General features: G+C 40.6%; 1 protein-coding gene across 1 annotated transcript; it reads right to left on the reverse strand.

The window, feature by feature from the left end:
* Nucleotides 1–304: 304 nt before the first annotated feature.
* On the reverse strand, nucleotides 305–13,416 carry FUNDC1 (FUN14 domain containing 1). Its single transcript, XM_006090569.3, has 5 exons — nucleotides 13,274–13,416; nucleotides 12,338–12,494; nucleotides 8,825–8,900; nucleotides 4,071–4,199; nucleotides 305–1,672 (listed from the first exon to the last, which is right to left on the reverse strand). Exons 1-5 carry the CDS (start codon nucleotides 13,299–13,301, stop codon nucleotides 1,595–1,597), a joined length of 468 nt encoding a protein of 155 aa, XP_006090631.1. The 5' UTR covers nucleotides 13,302–13,416; the 3' UTR covers nucleotides 305–1,594.
* Between the last annotated feature and the right edge of the window lie 389 nt (nucleotides 13,417–13,805).

Here is a 13,805-nt window from a genome sequence, read left to right on the forward strand (position 1 = left end):
ACTCCCCACAGCGGTCTGCCCAATGGTATCAGATGAAACGTCATGCAGATATGGTGCAGAGAAGCGTGGCCAAGTTTCTACCTAATGCAGAATACAGTGTGGGCAAAAGTAGGTTTACAGTCATTTGCATGGAAAATAATACAATAATTTAATAAATAAGAATACAAGAATAAACTCTGTTTCACGTACTCACAACGGTAAACCTACTTTTGCCCCACCCTGTATTTTACCTTTTTAATTTCACAGCAATGAAAAGCTCGGTGAGGATTAAACAGAGAAAAGCTTAAAGAAGAAAAAACAAGTATTTATAAGCAAAACCACTTCTGAGTTTTATTTAGCATTGTATCTGAGGCACTAAGGAGAGTAAAGAAAGAACATGAAAACCAATCTCACATTCTATTTTAAGGAGTCTTGCAATAATGAAAGCACATGGATTGTACCCAATTCAAAAGTATGAAATGCCTTATTTTTACAATACACAAAATATACGCTGGGGACTGGCGATCCAAAGGAGACAGACTAAAATATCTGCAACCTTTCCAACCTGAAGACTCCAACACATGTTGTTCTGAGGTTTTCCCCAACTCCAACATAGAACTCTGTGGACAAAACAAACAATACAGGAAGCTTTTCTGGGCAAAGGAGCCTGGGAGGGAGTGTGATGTTGGCCCTGAGAATCAAGTCAAATGGCCTAGAGGGCAACCAACACAATGCTAGCAAAAGTTTGAAAGTTTTAGCAGTTGTATCTCTAGATGAAGGAGACAATTCTCTTTAAGCTGCAACTTCACAGTTATATAGAAAACCACGGTTCTTCAGACAGTAAATTCGTACTGTACTACTAAGTATTTTAAGGTAATTGTTACCACTTTGTGAAGAGGACAAAATAATAATTGGAACTTTCAGAACCGAGAAAGGAGGTTCACTCGAAGTTAATATAATAAACCAGTGAACCAACTATATGTACTCTCAGAATAATTAGTTCTGCTCAGGCAGCCAGGATAAATAAATAAAAAACATTTAGAAGCTTTGACACAAAAAGTTATTTTACAACTACAGACATCAAAGAAAGAAAAAAAGCTTAAAACATGTAATATTTCCGTAGAAGAGCCTTCCTTAAAATCATTTACTACTGTTATTATATTATCAAACTAAGACTTACAGGAAAAACAATCCAAAAAATTGGTATTAAATCGGTTTGATATCTTTAATAATTCTACTATTTCTAAATCCTTCCACAAAAGGGCATTACAGTTGTTTATTGCAGACATATCTTTTAAAAAAAGTCAGCCCTAATGTTGCAGCTATAATACAATTTTTTTTTATTGGCACTACTATAAAGCACAATGAAGAACATCTGATTTAAATAAATGACAGCCAGGTTTGGATCAGGAATACTATTGTACACATACCATATAGGTTGTTTTACAGCAGATACTAGTTTGCCAAACTTCAGATGGCAATATGCTAACTTTTGAACTTGACATTGTCCGGCTAGTTGCTTCTTGTCACCCCGGGGGCGTGTAATGTTGAGAGACCGCCTTGTCACGACTTCTTTTCTCACAAGTGACTCCGCTGTGGTAGAACACTCACATCCTTAAGACGCAAGGCCTAGCAAAAAGCCTCCCACAAAGCCACTGGATATCACAATGTTCTGTTTGACAAATTCTGTTGCCTGAAACATAAAGTTCAAACAAGAACACTCTTAATTATGCTACAAAATGGGTGAATCTCAAAAACATTAAGTTAAGTGAAACAAGAAACACAAAAAAGGACAAATGTTCTGTGATTCTACTCACATGACTAGTCAAATTCATTGAGACAGAAAGTAGAACAGAGGTTAGTTGCCAAGGGTGGGGAGAGGGGTCAATTGTGGGAGTTACTGCTTAATGGTTAGAATTTCTGTTTAGGATGATGAAAAATTTCTGCAAATGGATCGTGGTAATGGTGGCACAAAAGTGTGAATGTACTTAATGCCACTGAATTGTGCATTTAAAAATAGTTAAAATGATCCATTTTATGTTACATATATTTTACCACAATAAGAAAAAGAAATAAAGATGCAAATTTAAAAAAAATACTATTGAATCCAGAGCTAAGTACTGTTTTCAGATGTTTTCCTCAATTTAATAATATTAAGCAAAAATTCTTGTCCACCTATTAGAGCAGGTGCTAACCACCACACAAGACGCCAGGGCTGTCCATTACAAACTGAAGGAGCCCAGAACCCCCAGCCAGGCCCAGTAAGCTTCTTGGCTACTGAGATAATAGGTTAATTTAACAGATACTGAGTGCCTATTCTGTGTCAAGCACTGTTCTAGGCCCCCAAGCTATAGCCTAGCAATAATCTCACAGGTAAAAAAAAATCTACCTATAGAACAGGTGCCCGGCTGGTGTGGCTCAGGGGTTGAACATTGACCTATGAACCAGGAGGTCATGGTTCAATTCCCAGTTGGGGCACATGCCCCAGTTGCAGGCTCCATCCCCAGTAGGAGGCGTGCAGAGGTAGCCAACAGATATTTCTCTGACACACCAATCAATGTTTCTCTCTCCCTCTCCCTTCCTCACTATAATCAAGACATTTTTTAAGAAAGAAAGAAAAAAAAATCCCAGATGTGGGGACTTGTGGGGAAGCACGGGACTTGGTTGGAATGTCTGTAAGGAGGATTCTCGGAAAGGTTGGGGGCCTCTGAGGTCGAAGCTGGCTGCCCCTGCCTTGACTTTTCCAAACAAGTCCGATCCCCCCGGGTGTTTTGCTGGAATCTCAATGTTTAGTCTTTAAAGACCTGACCTTGTAGAAGCATGTGCTTTCTCAAGGCTACTTACCCTGCTGATTGTAGAGGTTAATTTGAGTTCAAGCTGTTGTGACAATAAAAAGCTAAAGAGGCAGGCACACAGGGCTGCTTTTGTTCCTAAAGCAAAACAGTCCCTTAGCCCTCTCTCACAGAAACGTGTGTCAGAGCAATCTGTTCATCCGCCGCTCTGGGTCTGCTGGTCAGCCCCGGCAGGGACTGTTCAAGATTAAGGGAGACTTCAGCCCTAACCGGTTTGGCTCAGGGGATAGAGCGTCAGCCTGCGGACTGAAGGGCCCCAGGTTTGATTCCGGTCAAGGGCATGTACCTTAGTTGTGGGCACATCCCCAGTGGGGGGTGTGCAGGAGGCAGCTGATCGATGTTTCTCTCTCATGATGGTTCTCTCTCACTGATGCTTCTAACTCTCTATCCCTCTCCCTTCCTCTCTGTAAAAAAATCAATAAAATATATATTTAAAAATAAATAAATAAAAATAAAGGAGACTTCAGACACATGACAACCAAATGGGGAAAAAAACAATATTTTTGTGGAAAAATTGTGATATGGAAATACTATTTATCATGTTAAATTTGGGGAGAATAATAAGGGTAATTGTAGTCATGCGGAATATCTGTACTCTTAGGAGTTATGTGCTAAAAGTAAGAGTGAAAAGTCATGACCTCTCAAATAGTTCAGCAAAAATAAATAGTGTAAATCTCTCACACGTACACACATATATGCACACACAGAGATAAAGCAAATGTTGCAAAACAATTTGGTGAACAGATGAAAGGCATTTGGGTATTCACTGTATTTGTCTTTTAACTTTCAACTGGTTTGAAATTTTTCAAAATAAAAAGTTGGAAGAAGTAAAAGTATAGAACAAAAACAAGAACAAGGGCGTATTCAATTCCAAACAGTATAAGAAAATATATATATAAAAACATTATTAAACGAACATTTCAAACTATTTCACCTCAAGAAAAATATAGGTAATTTTAGTTTTCCCAGCCCTTGTCTATACATGTACACATTTGTAAAAGCAGAGGAAAAATTCTGGAAGAACAATGTCATCAGCTTTTACTTGTAGCTCAAAGTAGGTGGGAAATGAACAGAGGAAACTATGTTAACTATTTAAATGGTGGCTTGATCCCAAATTCTACTTAATACTCCATAAGCAAAAATACCAAATTTTTTTTTTTACAAAAAGATAATCCCTATTCACATTTTCTACTAATGAAGACCCGCTAAAAAAAGGGAGGCAAAAATGTATGGTCTTACCTCGTCAATTATGTTGTTGATTTCAGGTGCTGCCTTATTTGCTCGTTTTTTAATCTGTCTTTTTGCTTTGTTTACACCTTTTTCAACTTTCTTCCAGTCGATCTGCACATAGCCACTGTGACTAGCAATCTACAAAAATGTAATAAAAATGGTTAATTCCTGCCCTGGCCGGTGTGACTCAGTTGGTTGGGCACATTGTCCCATGCACCAAGAGGTTGCCAGTTTGATTCTCGGTCAGGGCACATGCCAGGATTGCAGCTCAATCCCCAGTAGGGGGCGTGCAGGAGGCAGCTGATGATGTTTCTCTCCCTCTCCTTTTACCTCTCCCTTCCTCACTCTAAAATCAATAAAAACATATTCTTAAGAAAAAAAAGGGGAGTAATACTAAACCAACCAGTTTGCTAACGAATCTATTAGCCAGGAATATATGAACATCCAGATTTCAAGAAATGTATGAAGCTTAGAGGTAAAGAAATCACAGTTTATCCACAAATTTACTCATTTAACAGATATTCAGTAACTACTCTGTGTCAAGCACTGTTCTAAACCTCCAAGTAACAGCCAAGAACAAGGGAGACATAAGTCTCCAACCTCAGAGAGCTTTGGGTCTGTTGGGGGAAACAGACATTAAACATAAATAATTACTTGGATGTGATAAACACTATGTTAAGAAAAGCATAGTGTATGACAGGAAAAGATTCCAAAAATTATAACTGTACTATAATGCTATCGTAACTTTTGGAATTTGGTAATTAGCTAAAAAGACAGATTACCAAAATGCTACAGCTAACAGCACCTTTTAATTAAATAGATGTTTAATTATAAAGGATCAAAAAAACCGATCAGTTATTAGGTCACTAAAGAAATCTAAAGTAGCCCGATAAAGGCTCTTTACTAAATCTGACTCAACTTAAATTAAGAATACTTCTGGTAAATGATTTTAAAAGTGGACTGTAAGAGAAATATAATCTATGCAAGTTTCATGCCATAAATCCTTTTAATAAAACTATAGCTAAATGCCTATTAACCATAAGAAAAAACTCTCATACAGTTAGTCCCTCCAAATAATAAAATAAAAATATAAAGAATCACACAGTAAGCCTTGTATACCATTATAAATCACTTCTATGAAGCTAAGGCTTTCTTTGTAATCTTTTAATATATCACTTTGACTATGAACCACACATAAAATTCTTCAATAATGAAAATATCTGCTTTTATACAAATAGGTTGGGAATTTTAGGTTCCATTTTCACTCTGAATGACCACATAGAAGATTTTATTTATCTGTATTTCCTTACCTTCCAGTATTCACTTCAAACTCCAGCTTCAGCAAAACAGTGCTGATTACATAAATGGCAAGTGAAAGTTTTCCTGGCAGTAGTTGACACAGCTATTTGCATGGACATGATAATGAACCTTTGGGACTTTTCCGTAAAGAGCAACTATAGCCCTAGTCAGTTTGGCTCAGGGGTTAGAGTGTCAGCCTGCACACTGGAAGGGTCTCAGGTTTGATTCCTGCTCAAAGGCATGTACCTCGGTTGCAGGCTCGATCCCCAAAACCCCGCCCACCGCCAGGGCTGCGTGTGGGAGGCAACCCATCAATGTGTCTCTCTCACGTTGATGTTTCTCTCTGTGTCTCTCCTCTCCCTTCCACTCTCTCTAAAAATCAATGGGGAAAAAAATATTCTCAGGTGAGGATTTAAAAAATAAAGAGCAACTATAAACCCTGGTTAAAATACAAGGGCTCCAGAATTAACAAAAGCAAGCAGACTTTGAAGGGGAATTAAAACTTGTAGGAAGGGTAACCTATATAAGGTGAGTTGCTCATTTTTCTGGCTTTATCCTGAGGACACGATGGAGTTTGCAATTTGAGTCTAATCAAATTAACTGCCTACTAAAATCAAATCAACACGCTTCAGAGGAATAAAATAGAATCCAGAGTCTCCACCACCTAACATTCCCCATGCCCAGGATAAAATCCAAAGAAGTTATGTGATATATCATAAAACAGAAATGTAGAAAATCAACCGATGCCAACACTGAGATGACCCAGATATTGAAATTATCAGGACTTTGAAGTGGCTATTATAACTATGCTCAATGATGTAATGGAAACTATGCTTGTAATCAATGAAAAGAACTCTCACCAGTCCGGCTGGCGTGGCTCAATGGTTGAGGATCAACCTATGAACCAGGAGGTCAAGGTTCAATTCCCAGTCAAGGCACATGCCTGGGTTTCGGGCTCGATCCCCAGTTGGGGGCGTGCAGGAGGCAGCCAATCAATGATTCTCTCTCATCATTGATGTTTCTATCTCTCTCGCCTTCTCCCTCTCTGAAATCAATAAAAATTTTTTAAAAAAACTTTAAAAATAAAGAACTCTCACCGGAGACAGAAAATATAAAAAGAACCAAATGAAAGTCCCAGAATTGGAAAATACAATATCTGAAATAAATTTACTGAATAAACTTAATGGCAGAAGGTAGGTGACAGGAAAGAGTCAATGAACTTGAAGCTACATCACTAGAAATCATAAAACCTAAAAAACAGATCGAAAAAAATAAATGAACACAGCTTCAGGATATTATCAAAAAGACCAACATGTATATAATCGGAGTCATGTTCAGGAGAAAAATGGGAGGGGAATAAATATTTGAAGAAATAATGGCCCAAACCTTCCCAAACATCGTTAAAGACATAAATTTACATATTCAAGAAGCTCAGTGAACTCCAGGTAATGATCTAACACAATTATGAAATAACAATACTCAGATGATGTGGGAGAACGGGGGTGGGGGGATGCAAATGTGGGAGACTGAGGTGGAGGGGCACACAGAGAAGTTCAATAAATGCTAGCTAAATTCTCATATTCCAGAATGGGAAGCCGATAGGTAACACCTCAAACTCAAAGATCAAAAACTGTCCAATTAACTTGTTTAGGAAAAAAGGAAAAATATCTTTAAGAGTTAGCTAAGAGTTCAAAGTAGTTGCCTCAAGGGGAGGGAACTGGGAGAATAGTGAGGAAGGCAGTGTACTACTCTAGTCTGTAACATGCCTTGTACATGTATTTGACCCTTTGCATTATGGGCATATAAAAGCCTGAACAAATAAATTGAAAAGTTTTACATACCACTGTCTATTTTCATATGGCAGTGTGGTAATACCTACCACAAAACACTTATTACTGAGTTACTAGAAAAGCTTTAAGCTCTAAGTAAACTAATATGTATATGTAAATATAAGTAAAGTTAACAAAAATATGGAAGTGGGCCTAAAGAATAAGAGGCGATTGGCCTAAAAGCCATTTGCTACTCTTATTTCCTCTTTGTTCCTTCTCCTGAGTTTTCAATGTAACTCATATCTGTGGGAAAATTGGTTTGATGCAGGTTAAGTCCCATGTTCTTCTGCTTAGTGACTTCCAAGAATATTCGGACTAGGCCCGGAGAAGCAGAAGGTGGACATGAGTGGTGCACAGAGTGGACTGAAATGGACTTCGGAAAAACGGACACGCAGAGCGAACTGCGATGTATAATCCCCTCTATCTAGGAACAGTTCAGGAAGCTCTGCCTCAGTACAGTAAACAGAAATGACTTTCCACTAAACAGAAATGACAACTGAGTTATGAAATAGCTATAGAATTAGATACCTTAATTCTTGATTTATATAAACCAAAGTCAAAATCAGCTTAAATAAAATTCTCTTCTACACAAATGCTGGCATATTATCCAAAGGACTAAATTTAGATATTAACCATGTTTCTTTTCACCTCTTACCACAAGTAAGAAGCAATTACTCCTAACAATGCCACTAACAGAAAGAAAAAACATTTTTGTAAAGCTGTTTGGTAAACAACGCAAAATCTGTACTTAGCGCATCCGGACTCAATCCCTTTACACTTCAGGCAACAACACTGGTTATTACACGATCAATGGCTTAGGTGCTGAAGTAAGATTTTGGTTGCTGTGCCCATCAATCTTTTTAAAATCTGGTACTACTGACAGTCCCCTGTATCTTTAAGATTGTTGCTAACATTCATTCCCAGAGATTTTCACTTTTAGGATTTACTATATCTGATCTTTAGGGAATGATATTTTTGGAAAAATATATGCCTAACAGACATGGATCCCAGATAACATGCTGATAAACACCCTGTAATGGCAAAACATTTTTTTTAAAACCTTAGAGGAACATGAATAAAACTATAATTTCAAACCAACCGGCCTCAGAAATAGGATTATGGATGATTTTTTAAACCCAATTTTCCACTTTCTATATTATTATGGTTCCCTAGTTTTAAAAAACATATTAGAAATTGCTAACAGTTATTTCCTCTGAGACAGAAAACCAATGGCTAGGAAACGGGAAGGAGAGACCTTTGGAATATTATGTACCGTGTATGAATTTTAAATATATGTCTAAAATGGTCAGGATGAGTAGGTTTATATTATTGGTAAAATGTTTATTTTGCTGGGGAGATGCTTCAAGGAAAAAAGGAGACACCATGAATTTTAATAGTTGTCTTTTTAATAATTGGGATCACATTATATTTAAAAACTTAGAAGTATTACATAGTTGTCTTTCATGACAGATGCCAGCTTTCAAAACTCATTTAAGTTTTCCCATAAACTGATGTCTGAAAGAAAAATTCCGTCTTCTATTAAAATGCACAGGAGTGAAACGGCTAAACTTGACTTTCTCATTTTCCGAGGGCTACATACGTAAGCAGAGGCAAGTAAATAAAGCTCTAACATACCTGAAGAAGAAGAAAGCCACCACCTACTGCCGTTGCTGCAAGTTTTCCAACTTTCTGAAACAAAAATCCTGCACACCTTTAATGAAATAACAAAAAACGAGATCAATGATGCGTTAAACTCTCTCCCTCTTCTACTTTTCATTGCTTTCCTAATAAAATCTTAATGTCTTCCCATTTCTTTTGATCATGTCCGTTACCTACTCAGAAAATGTTATCTAAGCTAGTCAAAAGTGCACAATCTAAATTGTCTGAGGTGTGCTTCAGGAATGGAGAGAAGAGGAAGGGAATTTACAGGAAAAAATAATTGGCAACTGAAACAATGTTGAGCATTCAGGGGTTCATTATACTCTTCCTTCTACATTTGTGAAGTTGGAATTCTCCATAATGAAAGTGATTTGTTTTGTTTTGCTTTCTTAATACAGTCATGATGTTCTACACACTTGGCTGACCCTTACTCTACCCAAAACTTCTGCTCCAACCCAATTAGATTCTAAACAGGTCCTCGGCATTGCTCAAGCTATTAATCTCCCTGTTTCTAGGGGTTTCCACTTAGCTCTGCCCATCTACAACTTTTCTACCCTTTCAGGTCCAGTTGGAGTTCCATTTCATGACCCCACCTCAGCCCACATTTCTCACAGCTTCCTTACCTATACCTATCTATCTCCAAAACATTATTTGACTCTGTCTTCTTTCCACTCTCAAAGACATAATTACCTTGTTTCCAGATCACATTAAGTAATCTTCCAGGCCCTCTAACTAATCTTCACTCCTCCCATCTATCCTAGCTACCACCCATCCTGACATTAGTTTTAATTTCTTATGATTAAAAAAAGCAACCTATATAGCCCAGCCGGTGTTGCTCAGTGATTGAGCATCAACCCATGAACCAGGAGGTTATAGTTTGATTCATGGTTGGGGCATGAGCCTGGGTTGTGGGCTGGACGATCCCCAGTGGGAGGCATGCAGGGGGCAGCCAATCAATGATTCTTTCTCATCATTGGTGTTTCTTTCTCCCTCTCCCTTCCTCTCTGAAATCAATCCTATATAATAAAACCCTAATATGCAAATCGACCAAATGGCAGAACGACCGGTCGCTATAACATGCACTGACCACCAGGGGGCAGACACTCAAAGCAGGAGCTGCCCCCTGGTGGTCAGTGTGCTCCCACAAGGGGAGAGCTGCTCACCCAGAAGCCAAACTCACGGCTGGCGAGTGTGGTGGCGAGCGTGGTGGCGGTAAGGAGCGAGGGGTCCCGGCCTGTGAGAGGGCACAGGCCGGGCTGAGGGACACCAACACCCCCCCCAACCCCAGTGCATGAAATTTCATGCTCCAAGCCTCTAGTAAAATTATATTTAAAAAAAGAAAACAAAAACCTATAGCTACTTGCAGCCTCCCACTCATGTCCTGAACTGTCTGAATTGTTAACTAGTTAGGTTAATACCTCTTAACAATTCTTCCTTAATGTATGCCATAATAGTACATTGGTTTTATACTCTAAGAAAATTGCAAAAACTTACTCTGAATCTAAAGTCATTGCAGCAAAAACCGGTGCAGTATTAGTGCTATTACACAGCTCCATGGCCACACCCAGCTACTATCCAAACATATGTATTACTATGAAGGCCATGCACCCCCGCCCCTCCCGCCGCCCCCAGTAGGGAAGTCAGCAACAAAGGCTCAGAAAAGGAAGAGGAGGAGGCAAGCAGCAGCCAGGTGGCAACAATATCCCAGGAAGAGTGCTCCACAGCATGTCTGTCCTTTGCCTAACGCAGTGGTTCTCAACCTTGGCTGCACATTAGAATCACCTGGGAATCTTTTTAAAATCCTGACTTCTGGGCCTCATCCTCCGGAAATTCTGTTTCTTTGTTACTCATGCTGTGGCCCCACCCCATCACAAAGAAACAGAATTTCCGGCGGATGAGGCCCAGAAGTCAGGATTTTAAAAAGATTCCCAGGTGATTCTAATGTGCAGCCAAGGTTGAGAACCACTGGCCTAACGGCATGAACCACTACAATGAACCTACTAACTTCCCCTGCTCTATCTCCAGGCTTTCCAAGCAAACTTCTGCCAATAATGGGGCTTCTCACGAGTTTGACCTATAAGCAGTCTATACACAATGATTTAATTCTATTGCTCAATTATTGTTTCGTTTTCCTTAAGATGGGCTTTTAGGCCCTGACTCATTAACCAGTCAACAATGGCACTAAATTGTGAGCTTATTTTTAAGCAGAGGACCAAACCCTGAATTATGAGGACCAAGATACAACCATCTGGATCACCAGGGCCCAGACAAGGCATCTCTTCTAATTGCAGGCTTTTTTCATAAGCAGCATTAATAAGTACATGTCATGAATAAAAGCTGCACCTCAGCATCACAGAACCTTCACCCTGAGCAGCGTCTCCCATAACGTGACATTTACAAGGTGCATGTAAATACAAATTTAAAAAACCAATTTTACATCTGTCAAATTTGACGATGTAAATATTTAAATTAATGTAAGATAGATTTACTTAGAATCTAAGAAAAATGCTTATTCACAAGTTAAGCACCCACACTAACGTCAAAAATTCTCTGTGGTCTTGCACATTTTCAAAATAAAGGACCAGACTTCTTTCTGACCCTTGTTATTGGATAATCTTTTAATCTAACAATAACAGGATTAGGTCTATAGTAGCAATTATGTAATCATGTGGTCTTAAATGTTCGCTAGTTAGGTTAATGCTTATTAACTGCTTCAGGTACTCCACAATATTTTTGGAGTAAGCAGTCAGTCCTTTAATTCCAGCAAAGACTCCGTGTTCCACAACTGTTCTTCAAAACATAATAATCCAAACTAGCCCACAAAAATCAACAGCATCATCTGGATCATTATTAACAATTTGTACTGAGAATTTCACACTGCTCTATACAGGGCTGACAATCCTGGACACCAGTTCTACTGCGGGAGTTCTCATGGGTTTTTCCAGTTGTTAGCACTGAATGAGTAAAAATGATTTATGCACAATAAATTCTGATCTGTTTCTTCCTCTACTATTACTGAAGCAGATGCACTATATTTGCTAAATATGAGAAGAGGGGAAATATGTCAAGAATCAAAGGAAGGTGAGGAGGGAACAGTGGCATACTGGTGGGCACAGCGTAGATCACCAAAACCGAACACTAATGACTGCACTAACCATATCACAGAGAAAAGCCTCAATTCGAAGCCACTAGCAGTGGTTCTCAACCTTCTGGCCCTTTAAATATAGTTCCTCATGTTGTGACCCAACCATAAAATTATTTTCGTTGCTACTTCATCACTGTAACGTTGCTACTGTGATGAATCGTCATGTAAATATCTGATATGCAGGATGGTCTTAGGCGACCCCTGTGAAAGGGTCGTTCGACCGCCAAAGGGGTCGCGACCCACAGGTTGAGAACCGCTGCAGAGTGGGCAGGGTAAGTGTTGCTCGTACAGAAGGGCAGCAGCTGGGCTCCCGCAATGAAATGTAATGAAAAAGATGTTCTCACCAGCCAGTCACTCCACCCATTACAATCTGGGTGGCTACTGAGTATTTTTCTACCATAGGTCCAGAACTGTGGCCAAAAACTCGATTCCACCAGTGGTGTCTCCTTGCATACTCGGTTAAATCCAACACTTCGTAAGAGTCATCATCACTTTCATAGTCTTCAAAATACAAAAATGGGAAAAATACATTTAGAGTCAACCCAAAATCAGGAATGCCCTATACAATTACTTCTGGATCACAGTTAAAGGATACCCGGATGGAAACATTAAGAGTCTGATTCATCCAGTCCCTGAGACTGGGCCTCAAGAGTGAAGGGCCTAGCATCCATCTCCTTTCCAAAGACCCAGAGCCGGGGGTCGAAGCCAGGGCCAGGGCCAGGTCAGAGTCACACAGCAGTGAGGGGTCGCTCACCCCCATTTCCCCCTCCCCGCCCCGAAATTTCAGTAGGACCAGGTCAGAGTTATATACACGGCAGTGAGGGATGCCCCCACCCCCCAGTCTCCATAGGGTCAGGTCAGAGTTACACAGCGGTAAGGAGTCACCCCCTCAAATCGGATTCGTGTCACAGCATAAGGGGTCACCCCCAAATCTCAGTAGGGTCAGGGCCAGAGCAGGGTCCCTATTCATCACTGGGAGGAAGAAGAGGACCTGCTCTGACGGAGCCAGTTAGAGGCCCGGCAGGAAGAAACAACTTCAGGGTCCGGGCTGGAAACCACGTTGGAAAGTGGGCTGTGTGGGGGGCGGGGGTCGCTCTCCGCCTGCGTTCTGCCGAGAGGGGGGAGGGCAAGTCTAGTTCTGACGGGTGTGCAGAGCTGCTGCTTCCAAAAACAACAGAGCCCCCGGAGCCGTGGGACGGGGGAGGGAAAAGGCGCCCCGGGAGCAAGGTCGCCAGTGGTGAGCCGCGTCTCAGATACTCCTTCGGGCCCGAGCCGCTCACCTTGGGGAGGGGGGTTCCGGGTCGCCATGATACCGCCGGCGGCCAGTACTGAAGGAGGGCCCCGCCCGCCCTCCTCTCTCCACTACTTTAGGAGACTCTCTAGGCCCAGGTGGAAGTCTATGATCTCTTTTTCCCTCCTCCTCCTCCTCTTCCTCCTCCTCCTCGTCCAAGCGCGTTATCCAAGCCCCGCCCATTTTCTCTCACTGCGTGGCCTTCTGCGCAAGCGCAAGGCTGGGGGAGCGGTGGAGGTAGACCAGCAGCCCCCCCCCCCAAGGACTTGTGGGAGTTGTAGTCCGTTGCCCTTGCAACCCTGGCTTCCCACTTCAACCCCCCTAGATAGAATTTCCATGCCTAGTTGTTATTTTGTTTAAAAGAACCTCGGGGCTGGAGGGGAGGAGTTCAGCACATGGTGGTGTAAAGCGAAAATCAGCTTGGTATTTTGAACACTGTACGGGAATTTAAGCCCTTGAGAAAAAAGGTTTTTATAAAGAGCTAAGAGAAACCGTTTCAAACATTCTGTTCTAAGGAGGCA

Source organism: Myotis lucifugus, unplaced genomic scaffold, assembly GCF_000147115.1.
Source record: "Myotis lucifugus unplaced genomic scaffold, Myoluc2.0 scaffold_76, whole genome shotgun sequence".
In the NCBI taxonomy this organism is placed as follows: Eukaryota; Metazoa; Chordata; class Mammalia; order Chiroptera; family Vespertilionidae; genus Myotis; species Myotis lucifugus.

Coding starts and splice junctions, on each gene's coding strand:
- FUNDC1 (XM_006090569.3), bottom strand. CDS start 13,301: ATGGCGACCCGGAACCCCCCTCCCCAAG. Junction 8,901..12,337: donor ATGGGTGGAGTGACTGGCTG/GTGAGAACATCT, acceptor ATTTCATTAAAG/GTGTGCAGGATTTTTGTTTC. Junction 1,673..4,070: donor TCAACAACATAATTGACGAG/GTAAGACCATAC, acceptor TTTATGTTTCAG/GCAACAGAATTTGTCAAACA.